Consider the following 15,926-nt stretch of genomic DNA (forward strand, 5'->3'; position numbering starts at 1 on the left):
ATTCCAATCCCAAAGAAAGGCAATGCCAAAGAATGCTCAAACTACCGCACAACTGCACTCATCTCACATGCTAGAAAAGTAATGCTCAAAATTCTCCAAGCCAGGCTTCAGCAATACGTGAACCGTGAACTTCCAGATGTTCAAGCTGGTTTTAGAAAAGGCAGAGGAACCAGAGATCAAATTGCCAACATCCGCTGGATCATTGAAAAAGCAAGAGAGTTCCAGAAAAACATCTATTTCTGCTTTATTGACTATACCAAAGCCTTTGACTGTGTGGGTCACAATAAACTGGAAAATTCTGAAAGAGATGGGAATACCAGACCACCTGACCTGTCTCTTGAGAAACCTATATGCAGGTCAGGAAGCAACAGTTAGAACTGGATATGGAACAATAGACTGGTTCCAAATAGGAAAAGGAGTACGTCAAGGCTGCATACTGTCTTGAACTTTATATATATGCAACTTTATATATATGCAGTTCTTAAACTTTATATATATGCAAGTCATGCTCTCTTGGGTCTGGCTTCTGTTTTGCATAATGGTTGTCAGCAGGATGTTCTACTTAGCATAAAGTTTGTGACATTCATCCATGCTGTGTGTATCAATACCTGTGTGTCTCCTTTTTCCTTTATTGCTGAATAATGTTTCATTATATGAATAAACAATAAATTTGTTATCCCTTACTCTGTTGATGAGCACCTGTAGTTTGGGGCTATTTCTAGTTTGGGGCTATCTATCACATATAGAGTTTTTTTGAATGTGCATGTACAAGTTTTTGTGTAGACATAACATTTTCACTTCTCTTCGGAGTGGCACTGCTGGTTCATGGGGTAGATTTGTTTAGTTTTACAAGCAACTACTAGAATCTCTTCCTAAGGGGTTATATCACACGATGTGCCCACAACACAGTCTGAGAGTTCCGGTGGCTCCACGTGCTCACCAACATTGCGTGTTGTCATTCTCTGTGATTTTAGTCATTCTGATAGGTGTGGTCTCACTAAGGTTTTAACCTGCATTTCTCTAATGGATAATGAAGCTGAGCACTTTTCCATGTGCTTTTAGATCATGTGCATGTTTCTTCTGTGAAACATCTGTTCAAAACTATTGCCCATTTAAAAACTGAACTTTGTCTTTTATTTATGAGTCATTGGAGTACTTTATATATTTTGGAAATTAAGTATGGGGTCTCCCCCAGTGACAGGTCTCTCCAGGCAGCCTGGCTGGGTCACCCCTCCTTCTCAAAACACTCCAGGGCTTCTCACACCCACAGGAATAAAATCCAAGTCTTTAACCCAGCCTACAAGGTCAATGTGACGTGGCCTTTTTTCCCAGTTCAACCTCACCTCCTGATGCTCTCCCCTCACTCACTCTCCAGCCTCACACCCTGCCTCAGGGCCTTTGCACTTTCTGTACTCACTGTTTAAATGCTCATCCCTGAACATCCCCCAGGCTCACTCCCTCAATCCTCCTGGCTCTCTACTTAAATGCCATCTCCTCACCCACCTGGAACAGCTTCCCCACTCTCACCCGGCCACCCCTCTCCAGCCCCTAATCCTGCTTTATTTTTCCTCTTGGCAGAGACAATGCCAAGAGGCATAATGATGTGTTAACTCATTCGCTCACTGCCCACCTCTGTCCACTAGACCATAAGCTCCCTGAGGTCAGCAGCTTTGTTTTGCTTCCTGCAGAGAACCAGTCTAATGTCTTGGTTATGACACATCACTTTTTAAGCCAAAGGGCCTCAGTTCTACTACTGAGCATGGACAAATCACTTAACTTTTCTCCGTCTTAAGGGGCTGAGAGAACTTACTGAGGTCTGGGAGACCCACAGCCCATTTCCCCCTTTTGTAAAATGAACGCTTATGAAATAAACAACCAAGCATGTGTAGAACATTGCTTAGCTCATAGTAGACACTCACGAGTATAGAGTGAAATTAGTAGCCCCAGCCCCTAGAAAATGACAAGCACCCAACAAATACTCATTGATTAAATATATGGATAGTTTATGTAGATACAATACTTTTACTGCATATTTATAATGTACAGTCTATTTATAATTTTCCTTAATTTGAGGGGCTTTCACAGTCAGAAGTTAATTTCTCTTGAGAAGAGTTTACATCCCGAGAGATGCACTGCAACGGAGGGGGGAGTAGGTACCATGTCTCCACTTGACACGAGCAAACCAAGATCCATGAGGTTACATGACGCCAGTCCCAATGGAACTCGTGAAAGGGCTGGAAGAAGAACTCTGGCTCCTCCTAATGCTCTGTGAGTTTCCAGCATGTCCATGGGGCCTCTGTTCTCTCCAGCTCCCTCCTCCTTCCTTCCCCAAACAACACGATCTCTAGAGAAATGAATATCCTTCATCCTGAATTTTTTTTCTGACTTAAAAAACCTTAAAGAAATAACTGTACATCCATGTTCACAGGAGCATTAATCACAATAACCAAAAGGTAGAAACAACCAAGCTTCCATCAATGGATGCATGAACAAACAATATGTGATGTACCCACACGATGGAATACCACCCAGCCTTCAAAAGGAAATCCTGCCACAGGCGACAACATGGATGAACCTTGCGAACATTATGCTACATGAAATAAATCAGCCTCAAATAGGAAATACTGTGTCATTACACTTATAAGAAGTACCCAAAAGTAGTCAAACAGAAAGTTGAGTGGTGGCTGCCAGGGGCTGGGGCCAGCAGAATGTGGGGAGCTGCTGTTTAATGAAGACAGCTTTATTTTGTGAAATGAAGAGAGTTTGGATATGAATGGGGATGACGATGTATGTGTATGTACTCAATATCACTGAACTGTACACTTAAAAATGGATAAGATGGTTAATTTTATGTGTGTTTTGTCACAATTATTAATAATTTTTTTAAAAAGAGTTGAGACTACATGGATTTCACCTCTAAATGGCCAAAGCATCAATTCACTTCAATCCACTCGGATGAGAGAATTTCTCTCGGTGTCCAGTATAACTTCATACCACATCAATCATCCCATACATTTCATATCCCTATGTCTTCATTTCCACTATCTTTCGAGCCAACCTTCTCAATGAGGCCCAGTCTGCAGTAGTTCCAGTAGCTGCTGATTTACTGAATGCCAAGATCAAAGACACACTCGTGTCTTGTGTTCAAAGGCACAAAACAGCTGAGACATCCTGCCATGAGCCAGAGGATGCCTACAAGCTGGTCCTACAACCAGCAACCCATGTCCGCATGGGGTCCCCACGGTGGAAACTGTAGGACTAACAGATCCTAGGAGGCACTCTGACCCACAAACTGTGAAGTCAGGCTGAAAACGAGAAACTGCTTCCACCCCACACGCAGCTGCATCCTCGGAGTGCTTTGCTGAAGACAGACGCCGCCTCCAGTGGACGCCAGCAGACAGACACCACCTCCAGCGGTGATGCCATGTGACTGCCTGGGCGCACTGTGTGTGGATTTGATTTTCTGTCTCCAAGGCAGGCCTATTTTGCCTGATGTGGATTTTTGTTCAAAACCAGTATCTCCTTTCCCACATTTGGAATGAAAAGCAAAGCAGCTCCCTGGAGCTCTGCCCTGTGGCCTGACCCTGACCACTGTCTCTCCCTGGAAAACCCTCCTTCCCCAACAGGGAACAGTCCAGCTCCCATCTCACCTTTTCATGGCAGACCCTGTTCTGTCCTCCACCCTGCACCCTCCCCTTCACCCCACAGCAGGCTTTCTGGCCCTCGGCACTACAGACCATCTGGGGCTAGACCTTCTGTGTTGTGGGGTCTGTCTTGCGCATTGCAGGCAGTTTAGCAGCATTCCTAATCTACCCACCAGAACTATCCCATCCACCAAACCCCAAATTTCTCCCAGCACTGCCAAATGTCCTGGGACCAAAACTACCCCTGTTTAGAACCACTGTTTCAAAGAAACAGAGGCTTCAGGGAGGCCTAGGGCTGCCCGGCTAAAAATCAGATTTCCCAGTCTGGTCCCCGCCAGAGACCTGTGATCAGGGCTGGATGGCTCCCTTGTCTAAAGGAAGAAATGCCGCAGTGAGTCCAGGATCCAGACTTCCCCTCCCAACCACACACCAGGCAGAGGCTCAGCCTCGCTCGGCGGTCACCCTCACCTAGGCCACTTCACAGCCTGCCTTGCAGGGTTTTCTTCTGCATCCCCTTGTGAGTTGAATTGTGTCCCCTAAAAGTGACCTGACATCCCAGCCCCCAGGACCTCAGAATGTGACCTTCTCTCCAGATGTGATTAGATGAGGTCATCCTGGAACAGGGTGGCCCCTAATCCAACATGACTGATGTCCTTATAAGAAAAGACACAGAAACACACAGAGAGAAGGCCAAGGGAGGAGGGAGGCAGAGATCAGAGTGATGCAGCTGTAATCCAAGATTGCCAACAACCTCTAGAAGCTGGAAAGAGGCAAGGAAGGATCCCCTCCAGGCTTCAGAGGAAGCACGGCCCCGCCAGCACCTTGATCTTGGACTCAAAACCTCCCAATTGTAAAACAATAAACTACAGTTTTAAGCCACCCAATTTGTGGTGCTTTGTCACAACAACCCTAAGGAAACTAAGCCACCTCAAAATTCTATCTCAAGCTCTGCTTCTAGACACCCCAATAGACAGCTGATGTGCCCACTCAAAGAGCATATACTCTTGCTTCCTGGGATCACCTCCTAAATTAACGACCTGCACCCACCCCCAGCCCCTGGCCCCAGCTTTCAGGAACCGCACCAGGGGAGGTGCACCCGGAACTTTCCATTTCAGCCAAGATAACACTCAGCCAAGACCTAGAGGAACCAACCTGTGGGCATGTCCAGACCCTCCACCTCCAGGGCTCTGCCCTGACACAAAGAGTGGAATCTGGAATTCATCATGTTTGGTGGGTCTCCCTCTGTCCACATAATTTTCTTGACAGCTGAAAACCTCGATCTCAAATATCGAGGAGGATACATGACATGATCCCATATATCCTGATTCTTTGATGGGAAAGCAAATTTAGGATTACAGCAGACACTAACTACCTTCTCCCGACCATGATCATTCCTGCCTACATGGATCTGCCAGCTCTTGTACATATTTTGCATCTGTGGATGTCAAGGGTCTCTGTACCCGCCAGTGTCACAAGCCAGAAATACCAGGAAATGAACCTCCCCATCCCCCAGCCCTCGTTCAGTGACTGACAGGAGGTGGTGTATTAACACCCCAGCTCCCTCGCCTCTTGGGAGGAAAGGCTCTTAGGCCTATGTCCAACACTGGCTCCTGGCTCCCCTAGCAGGTTTCTGCTCCAGGCACCACAGTGGTGGCTGGCCTGATACCTGCATCTTTTAAATGACGTTCCTACCTGCTCTTGGTATTTCCTCCAGTGTCACCTCCCTATTAAATAACTCCCTTGCCTGAGAGTCTTCTTTTTCTTGGGGAATCCAAACTAAGAGAGTGATAGCTTTGAAGATGTGTATACACACACATACAATGTAGCAGCCCCTCCAGTCCTTATGTTTAACACGTGCATCCCAAACGTGATGCTGGATCATCAACTCCCTGGCCAGCAGAGCTCAGCTTTAGAAGCACCTTGGTGTATTCGATGCAAAGTAATCCCATTTGCGTTACAAGGATCACTGTCTGTCATGGATGGTCTTGACCAGCCTCCAACTGGGTCTTTTTCCCCTGGACTCCCCCCACATCTTTCCATCCACAGTAAATGCACTGCTGTCCTCCAGCCCACAGAATGCCCCAGGAAGGGACCCTAAAGCCCACTGGGGAGAGGGCTTGGTCCACGGGTAGCTCCCCAGGCAGCCCACTGCGTGTCACTGGGCGGGGAGAGGGAAGGAAGCTAATCTGACAATTCACCTGAAAAACAATCATCCATCATCCCGGTCTTCAGCCCTCATCTTATTTCTCCCAGATCAATTTCTGAAAGTCAAAATGACAGATAGCTTCGTACTCTGGACAATAATTCTCCTTAGTAAATAACCCAGCATCAATGACAAAAAGCTCCCAGGGGTAGTGCTGGTTACCTGAATCCATACATATGATATAATTTCATAGAACTACACACACACACACTTGCATGCACACGCACACAGGAGATGCTGGTGAAGGGACTTCCCTGGTGGTCCAGTGGCTAGGAGTCTGCACTCCCAGTGCAGGGGACCTGGGTTTGACCCTGGCCAGGGAACTAGATTCCACATGCCACAACTAAAGATCCTACATGATGCAACAAAGATTCACGATCTTGTGTGCCGCAACTAACACCCAATGCAGCCAAATAAATAAATAAACATTAAAAAAAAAAAAAACTGGTGAAAATTGCATAAGGTCTAGTTTAGCTACCAACAGCAGTTTCTTGGTATCCTAGTGTACACAGATCATATGAGATTTACCATCCAGGAAGCTGGATGAAGAACACACAGGACTCCCTGTACTGTTCTTGCAACTTCTTGGAAATCAAAAAATTATTTTAAAATTAAAAGTTTTAAAAATGCAAAAAAAACCAAAAAACAAAAAAACACCTCCCCAAACAAACAAAACTTAAATACTGAGATTAAAAAAATAATAATAATCGTTTTTTACAAAGCTCCCAGCAGGAGACACTGCCAACCCACCCCTTACCTGAGAACTGGGAATCAGCGCCTTCCACCAGTGTCCGCCCTTCACCAGGTCGACCTCGCACAAAGGCACAGCCACCTTGCCGATGACGCAGTGGCGTGAGAACTTATCGAAGTCCAGCACGGTCAGGAGCAGGGTCCTCCTCTGAGCCTCCAGGAAGGGGATCTCGAAAGTGTAGCGCTCCTCGAACACCGGCTTCTGGGTCTTGCGTTTGACTCCGGTCTGCTTGGAGTTCTTCTGGTCCGGCAGCAGGCAGATCTTGACGTAGGGGTTGGAGTGCGCCATGTCCTGGCGCGCGCCGTCGTGGGAGATCGGGGGCGGCAGGTCCCGGGCCTCGATCACACGCACGGTCAGGCGGTTGTGCAGCAGGTCGTACTGCGTGCTGAAGTGCAGCATGCCCAGCTGGTACTTGGACAGGATCTCCGCGTCCGTCAGGAAGTCCACGTCGTCACTGTTGGAATCGAGGGAGTACAGGCGGGGCTCGAACTTTCTGAAGTAATCATCCGGCGTATAGGTCCGTCTAAGCACCGAGGGCTGGATGGGCTCTTTCTTGGCGCTGAGAACGCCGAACTCGATGGGCTTAATATCAATCAGTGGGGAACTGGGCCGTCTGGACTCGAGACCTACACACCCAGCAGAAATAACAATTAACACCACCAAGTACTGGACTGGATCTGGGCCGATGTATGAGATCAAGGACCTTTCGTAGATTCTCACATTGTTTGCTCTGCTTCATAATGCTCTTTCCATGTGCTCTCCACTCCTGGAAATGCTCTTATTTACTCTATGAGAGGAAGGGCAGCGGCACAAACATTCCCATCTCCACGGCAGCTAATTGCCAGGCACTGCTCTAAATGCCCTGCATACATGGAGAAGGGAATGGTTACCCACTCCAGTATTCTTGCCTGGAGAATTCCATGGACAGAGAAGCCTGGCGGGCTACAGTCCATGGGCTTGCAAGGAGTCGGACATGACTGAGCGACTAACACTTTCACACTCACGGCCTTCACAAGGTATTAGCCAGTGACTATTACCTTCACTTTACAGATGAGGAAACAGAAACTCTAAGCAACTCACCAAAGGAGGAGTTACCAAAGGAGGAGTTACTCAGCACACGACTTAGCAGGAGGAGGAGCCAGGGTCCAGCCCCACTCTCTGGCCCCAGGGTCCGACTCTAACCATTCCCCCATACTGCCTCCACTTTCACAGAGTGGGCTCTGGGGCCCGTGTCTGGGTCAAATTCCAACCCAGCTACTTCCTCGTGAACCACGTGACTCCCTAGTAACGAGCCAAGTGACTCCAGGCACATTTTACACACTCGGTTTTCCTGTCTGTAACATGGAGCCAATCATAGCAACCACATCAAAGACAGTGGTGAAAACTCACTGAGCGATGCTTGGAGAGGGCTCAGCACAGAACGTGCACGTGGTGAGAGGCACTGAATGGTAACTATTATACATCTCCAAGGATCACATTCACAGCTCATCACTTTCGGGGTGCCTCTCCCCTCCCCGTTAAGCAGAAGAGTTCGCCGCTCCCAGATTCATTGTTGCCATCTTTGCTCATCTCTCTATTCTAGCAATAACCTCACGGCACTCTTTTCTCTTTTAAAGCACTTAATTGAGGTATGACTGACACACAAGAAGTTGTCCATATTCAATCTACACAACTTGATGGCCTTGATGATAAGTATGCACCCGTGACTCCATCACCACAGTTTATGCCATAAACTATCCATCACTTTCAAAAGCTTCCTCCTGCCTTCTTTATTTACTTACTTTTGTGTGTTTGTTAAGAACATAAGATCTACTCTCTTAGCAAATGTTTAGGTACTCCACATAGTACTGTTAATTTTACACACTCTGCTGGAGTGGATTTCTAGAATTTACTCATCTGGCATAAGTGAAACCAACACCTGCCTGGTTCAAGCTCTCCGGGTAACCATGTCCTACTCTGCAGATGCTTAGGAGTCTGACTATGAGATTCCTCATGTTGTTGGGAAAATGGCATAGTATTTGTTCTTTCATGGCATCTTGTTGATTGCCCAAATACCTGCCTGTTGGCTAAAACCATGAGCCCTTGCCAGTGCATGGTTGCACCCTGATAACTGTGTGCTAAATGCAGTAATCTCTGTATAGAGCTGGAAGCAAGATTTAGGAATCATCTAGACCAGTGCTATCCAAGAGAAAATAAAACGTGAACCAGATACAGACATACAAGGCCACACTTCAGTTCAGTCACTCAGTCATGTCCGACTCTTTGTGACCCCATGGCCTGCAGCACGCCAGGCTTCCCTGTCTATCACCAACTCCCGAAGTGTGCTCAAACTCATGTCCATCGAAGCCCACAAAGGCAACTTAAAATTTTCTTGTAGCCACAATTATGTAAAAGTACAAAGAAGCAGGTGAAGTTAATTTTTATATTTTATTTAAACCAATATATCCAAAATATAATCATTTCAACATGTAACCAATACAAAAACATTTTAGTGAGACATTCTAAATTCTTTTTTTCATACTGGCTTCAAAATCCAGTGGGTATGTAACACATACAGTGCATCTCAATTCAGCTACATGCCTGTGGTGGCCACTGTATTGGACAGCAGTCTGCACAGGGCAGACAGGCCCTCTTATTCTACAGATGAAAAGACGGAGGCTACAGAAGCCAGACACCTGTTCTGTTTCACTATTTCAAGCTCTTGAAATTTACTTCTTTCTTCTTCCCCATCCACTCCCAGAAAAGATCAGAGATCTCAATCATTTCCAGCTGAGTGGATTAGTTTCATGAATTTAAGCCTTTTCCCTCTGTTAAGTGAATTTCAGACATCAGCTGCATGAGACAGAGGAGACACACTTGGCTAGTGACAAGAGGCTGGGAGACTCTAGGCTTTATCCCCCTTTCTCCTCCCCACCCAAATCACACCCTCTGGTCTACACCCAGGCTACAGTGTGTGTGTGTGTGTGTGTGTGCTGAGTGGCCACTCTAGAGTGGGCCAAGGGCCAAATTCAACCCAGAGATACATTCTGTTTGGGTTGAAAAGTAAGGAAGTTTCATATAAAAACCCAGACTGCCAGTTTCTCTTTAGAAAGGTCAGGTAATACAATCCCACACGGCTACAGCTGAGTAGCAGCTGCTCCCCTTCAGTGAGACACTGGCTTCCCAACTGGCCCCAGTCCCCACCCTGCCCTAGTGCCAGGCCAAGAGTCGGCTGCCATTTGTCACTCACTAGGGTGATATTTATCTCCCTCCAGCCCTTGGCACTTAGCCACTGACACAATCCACCTGGCCCCTCAGGTCACTTGAATCTGCAGGCCCTGCTGTGTAACATGGTAACTAACACTTGCCTTTCGGGGTCTAAAATGATATATGCTGACAATGTCATCAACTGAGCCAATTCAGTGAAACTTGTGATCAGTGTAAACAAAAATCAGTCAAAATGATTGCTTCTGCCTGAACTTGGCAGAAATCAGGTATGATGCCCTCCTCTGTCACACTGTCGTTACCTCTCTGTCACCCTGTCTCCTGGCTGTCACACCACACTCCACTCCCTCGCCAGAGGCAACCCTGTCTTTCTTGTCTCTCCCTGGGGGTGCTGTTGAGCATCTGGGAATCCCAGCTCTTTCCCTTTATCCTGGGGACCCAGATAACGGGGTTGTACTTCATGGACCCCAAGGGGCAGCTGACTTGAACCAGGACCCCCAACAGTCAGAGCAGAGAGGCTTACTTGAAATCCTCCGGGTCAGGCTGTATGTAGACTTAGATGTGTCTGAGGATGAGCATCTCCGATCTGGGGAGTTGGTCCGTGGGGTCAGCGGGACGTCACTGGCTGTGTGCACAGAGTCCCCGTCCTTGTCACTGCTCCGGCTGGCCAACCTGTAGGAGGGAAGAGGTCTCAGTGACTGTCAGAGAATCCCCAGGGACTGGCACCTCTGTCCCATGGGGGACAGACCAAGGATGAAATTGCTCTCAGGCCCAGTCTATGCAACTCAGAATAATGCAAATTTGAAATAAATTCTCAATAGCCTTTAATTCTCAATAATGTCTTGCTTTTTGCACAAAATGTGATGTGAAATAAATTAATATTTCTCAATTAGAACGATCTGCCAAGAATTTGCATAATTTCAAAGCTGAGGCTGGGGTGGGGGAAGGGATATGTAAACTTATTCAGGATATTGCCACACGGGCACCACCTGACTAAACCAAGATCAGTTCAGTTCAGTCGCTCAGTCAAGTCTGACTCTTTGCGACTCCATGGACTGCAGCACACCAGGCCTCCCTGTTCATCACCAACTCCCAGAGTTCACTCAAACTCATGTCCATTGAGTTGGTGATGCCATCAAGATGGGACCTCTCAGTCTTCAGTCTGCAAGGAACCACGTGGCTGTTTAAATGCATTAGAACTTCTGCAAGTAATTTTTGGTAAGAATTATCTTGTTATTTCAACGGTCACTATGTCTATAACATCTTGAAAAACATCCTGTAACAATGTCACTCAAAGGTTCTTGGGACTTTCGTGGTGATCCAGCAGCTAAGACTCTGTGCTACAAAATGGCCCTGAGAATCAATGATTTAAGAACAACAGTTCGGTGCGTAGAAACACCAGTAAATAGCAGCAACCACAACTCAATGTTCTCCTAATAAAGATTAGAAATGCTGGAAAAATAGAAAGTATACTCTTTGTGGGTTGGGGTACAAAGTAGTACTTAAGGGCTGGCTCAAGGCAAGTCCCTCTCTCTCCCTCCATCTCCCTGTCTGTAAAATGGGACTAATAATAGTACCTGCCTTACATGGTTACTTTGAAGATCGAGCTAACATATATAAAATGATTAGAACAGTGTTTGGTATGTTCTAGGTAGGTGCTCGACTGAGCGACTTCACTTTCACTTTCCACTTTCATGCCTCGGAGAAGGAAATGGCAACCCACTCCAGTATTCTTGCCTGGAGAATCCCATGGACGGAGAAGCCTGGTAGGCTGCAGTCCATGGGGTTGCACAGAGTCGGACACGACTGAAGAGACTTAGCAGCAGCAGCAGCAGGTAGGTGCTCAATACATTTTAGCTGATGTTAGCAATATTATAGCAGAGGTGGCTTTAAGATCCCCCAATACTCACATAGCTAGTGAGGATGCTGGGAGTGGGGGTAAGAGGAGGGGAGAGAGCTGGCAAAGTGGCCGTGAAATTGATGCTGTTGATAACAAGCCCCTCAGCCATCACAGCCACAGACCAATACCTTCCAAGACTGCATCCCCCAAGTTGACATTTAAACCTGCGGAGAAACCAATCTCGAAAAATGCAAATTTCAAGTTCTGGGAGGTCAGAGGTATCCTGTGCATGACATGAAATGGATCTGATGTTCTTCCAAAGCCAGGGTCACAGCTGGGACAAGCAGGCATGTTACGGGGGCAATGCCCAGTGCCTCCCACTCCTGGTCAAGAATAGGAGAACATAGCAGATGAAACGTCGGGCCGGTGGGGACATGGAAGGGAGACGGGGTCACACTAGATCAGTCTTTCTCTCCCGTAAAGGAAAGCAGCTGCATCTCCCCAGGAAGGCAGCAAAAACACGTGATGGCCCCTGGGGCCCTCCACCTGCATGGCCTGTTTCCCGGCTGTCACACCTCATGGTGGCCACTGCCTCCAGCTGCGAACTCCCATCAGTCTTCAAGGGACAGTTTAAATGCCATTGCTTCCTGAAGCCTTGGCTGCCTCCTCTCAGACATAGCACCAGGGTATACTGGGCCACCCCTGCCTGCTCTGCCACCACCAAACCTCCACGCCCTCTGTCCCTTCTACCTGGAATGCTCGTCCTGCCCCATCACCTGTCTCGTTCCTCCTTATCATTCAGCTCTCAGCTGCAACAGCACTTCCTCAGAGAGGACCCACCAGTCCAGTCGCCTCCTCCCAGCCCGTCTCCCCTTACCCCTGCACCTTTTTTTTTGTCCCCCTCCAGCACATACCTCTTTTTCAGTGTGGCCTGCCTGCTTCTCCTTGGCATCTGACACTAAGCCAGAGGCCCATGCGGGCAGAGGCAGGCAGGCATCGTTCACCACTGCCCTCCTAGCACGGCACCTGGCACGTGTGGGGTGCTCTGATTTATTTTTTCAGTGAATAAATGAATACACATTTCTGGTGGCTTTTATCTGACTTATCTTGTGTCACAGTCACCTGAGTGCATGACTTGTCGCCCCTCCCATAACAGGCTACAAATCTTAATGTTGGCATCTGCTTTATTAGGATCAAAGGTGGCAGCAGCTACTGAGCACCCACTATGTGCCAGGCACTGTGCTAAATGCTCTATCTGAATCATTTAGGCTTGAAACAATCCAGGAGTTAGTTGTTATGAACCACCCCTACCCCTTTTACAGACAGGGAAACGGAGCCCTGGTCAGGTGGCGGGAGGGAAGGAGAATGGATCTGCACCACTGAATGGCAGAACCCCAGTGGAGTCCAGCAGCACCAGACTCTGGACTACATGCCCCACACTACCGAGCTGGGCATCCCCTAGGAGGCCTGGAAGAACCCTGCACATAGTAGGTATTCAACACATGCTTCTTGGACAAAGAAATAACCTAATTCACTCTTCAGTGGGGGTCTTTCTGGCACTGCCATAGAAGGAGCCAGTCGGATGGTACCATATGGGGAGTTGGTTTTCCTGACTCTCATCAGCCCAGTCCAGCCCAGGAAAGCTGCAGGTCCCACACGACAAAAGCGTACGTGACAATTAATGGTGTGTCCCCTCCGATCACACAGGCAAAGACCCAGCTCACCTGCCACATGCCACCCTACAGAGAGGCACGTTCTGTGGTTCCCTGCTCAAATGGCACAGTAGGAATGTACTGCAAAGCCTGTACTCTTTGACATTTCTGCTCCCTGCCTATTTGATAACATGCAACTGCCCGCTTGGTAAATAAATCTGGGGAAAGCACAAGCTGTAAATTCTCTTTCTGGAGGATTCAACCTGCCTCCTCCTTACAGATTTTTCTTAACATTTGGTATGATGTTGATTATCAAAAATGTCCTCGGTGCTATCCAGGATTGAAGGAAGACCTGGGTCACCTTGGGAAGCACACAGGTCATATACAGCTGTTCAGACGTGCACTGCACAAGTCTAGGTGGTTTCACTCATCATGACCACCATGTGAAGGGCGCCCCCTGAAACTATGTGGTGAGTTGGCTGCTGGAAGTTTCCAGCTCGCTTCTCTGCTTGTAGCATAACCAAAACAAGTGTCTTCCCTGAGGGTGCTATCCCAGATAGAACCCCCTGCTTGCACAAAGGGTCAGCGACCTGAGCAAAACACAACGTCCTCCAGCCTAGTAGCCACACATCTGTAACACTCACCATCTGAGGCAAACAGACTGTGATTTTCAGTGTCTATCAGGGGTCTCCTCTGGTTCAGAAGAAAATCCAAATTCCTTAATCTGGCATTTGAGACCCCACAGAACCTGAACTTGCAGGCTCCTTTTGTCTGATTCCCCCAACTGTTCCGAGATGCAGTGTCCCACCTGTGGTGTTTGTGTACGCTGGATCTAGTCACAGCATCCAAATTGTTTATTACCCAGGCCAGCAAACTTGGGGCCCACTGCCTGATTTTGTAGAAGTGTTATTGGAGCATAGCCACGCCCATTCACTAGTGAATTGCCTGTGGTTGCTTTCGCACTACAAGGATGGAAGTGAGTGGCTGCAATAAAAACTAGTCCATGAGGCTAAAATATTTACTCTCTGGCCCTTTATAGGAAAAGTCTGCCAACTCCTGTTCGACTAGCTTAGTTCATGTGTTTCAGGTAGAATAACCCTCTCCTTGGTTTCAGGTCAGGAAACCCAGACATTATCCCAGAGCTTTTTCCTCCAAGCAAAAGTGACTGGATCAAGTGATTGGCATGTGACCCAAACCAGAGCAATGAGAGCCTTTCCTGATATTTTGCTGCTGTCAAACATAATGCAAAGAAAAAAGAAGGCTTAAGAATGAGGGCAATACAGAAGAAACAGAAAGAAAGACAGAGAGAGCACATACATGCACATCCATGACATCATCTGAGCCCCTGGATCCAGTTATGCCTGAAGCCATTTTCCCAGAACTTTTCCATAACAAAATTCTATGCAGAACTGTCATATGTGTGTGCAGGATGTGAATACACAACTAATTTATTTACCTGCTTTATCTCCTATAGTAAAGTGAAAGAAAGTGAAAGTCACTCTGTTGTGTCCGACTCTTTGCAATCCCATTGACTGTACAGTCCGTGGAATTCCCCAGGCCAGCATACTGGAGTGGGTAGCTGTTCCCTTCTCCAGGGGATCTTCCCAATCCAGGGATCGAACCCAGGTCTTCCAAATTGCAGGTGTATTCTTTACCAGCTGAGCCACAAGGGAAGTTGAAGAATACTGGAGTGGGTAACCTATCCCTTCTCCAGTGGATCTTCCCGACCCAGGAATCAAACTGGGGTCTCCTCCATTGCAGGTGGATTCTTTACCAGCTGAACTACCAGGGAAGCCCTTATCTTATATACCAGATATTAAATCCCCTGAGCATGGGAACAGGACTCCATCTAGTCTTGTGCCTCCCGTGGTGCCTGGTACATAGGACAACCTCAAGAAATAACTACCAAAAAAACTGAGCTTAACTTTTCAACAGCATAATTGACACTTTCAGGACTCAGTTTCTGCCTTCAGGTTAATCAGCTGGTCAATAACTATTTTTTGGAATGAAAAAAAGACAGATAATTGTCGTGCCGTCACCGAGCTGGAATTCTTCTGAGCATGGCTTTAAAGACACCAGATGGGCTGAGCCAACCTCCATCACTAGAAAATGGGAACAATCCCTTGATTAATGAGCTGGTTTCACCAAACATCTCAACTCTGTGCACAACTGCAGGATTCAGTCTACAACCTGTGAGTCAGGGAAGGTTCTTCCACATAGTCGTTACATCAACTTAAAGAATCTCTCAATAACTTAATAATGATAGAGATGAATACTTACTACTGTGCTAAGCATGTTACATGCATATGTCACTATTATTAATAGCAACCCTATAAAATAAGTTCTATTACTTCCCCTACTTTACAGATGAGGAAACCCATACCAAAATAGGGTAAAAAGAATCACTTATGTTTATGATTGCCAACAAGGTATTTTTTCATAAACAAATTTATGCAATCATCACAACAACTCTATAAGATAAATACTATTTTTTTTTATCATCCCCATTTGACAGATGGGAAATCAAGGCACAGAGAGATCAAGCAACTTGCCTGAGGTCACAGAACTGGAAAAAATTAGGAGAAGTAGGATTTGAACTCACAGATTGTAACCCAGAGCCATTCTGCTATGA

The 15,926-nt window shown here is 47.0% G+C and overlaps 1 protein-coding gene across 1 annotated transcript in view; it reads right to left on the bottom strand.

Moving 5' to 3' along the window:
* Window positions 1–15,926, bottom strand: part of SYT17 (synaptotagmin XVII) — an 88,717-nt gene that overhangs the window by 67,259 nt on the left and 5,532 nt on the right. The window contains exons 4-5 of the mRNA XM_010837110.1: window positions 10,326–10,474; window positions 6,605–7,224 (exon numbers count right to left, since the gene is read on the bottom strand). Of these exons, the coding sequence (XP_010835412.1) occupies window positions 6,605–7,224; window positions 10,326–10,474 (769 nt within the window). The remainder of the gene's footprint in view (window positions 1–6,604; window positions 7,225–10,325; window positions 10,475–15,926) is intronic.

Source organism: Bison bison, unplaced genomic scaffold (genome assembly GCF_000754665.1).
Source record: "Bison bison bison isolate TAMUID 2011002044 unplaced genomic scaffold, Bison_UMD1.0 scf7180017864072, whole genome shotgun sequence".
NCBI classification, from domain to species: domain Eukaryota; kingdom Metazoa; phylum Chordata; class Mammalia; order Artiodactyla; family Bovidae; genus Bison; species Bison bison.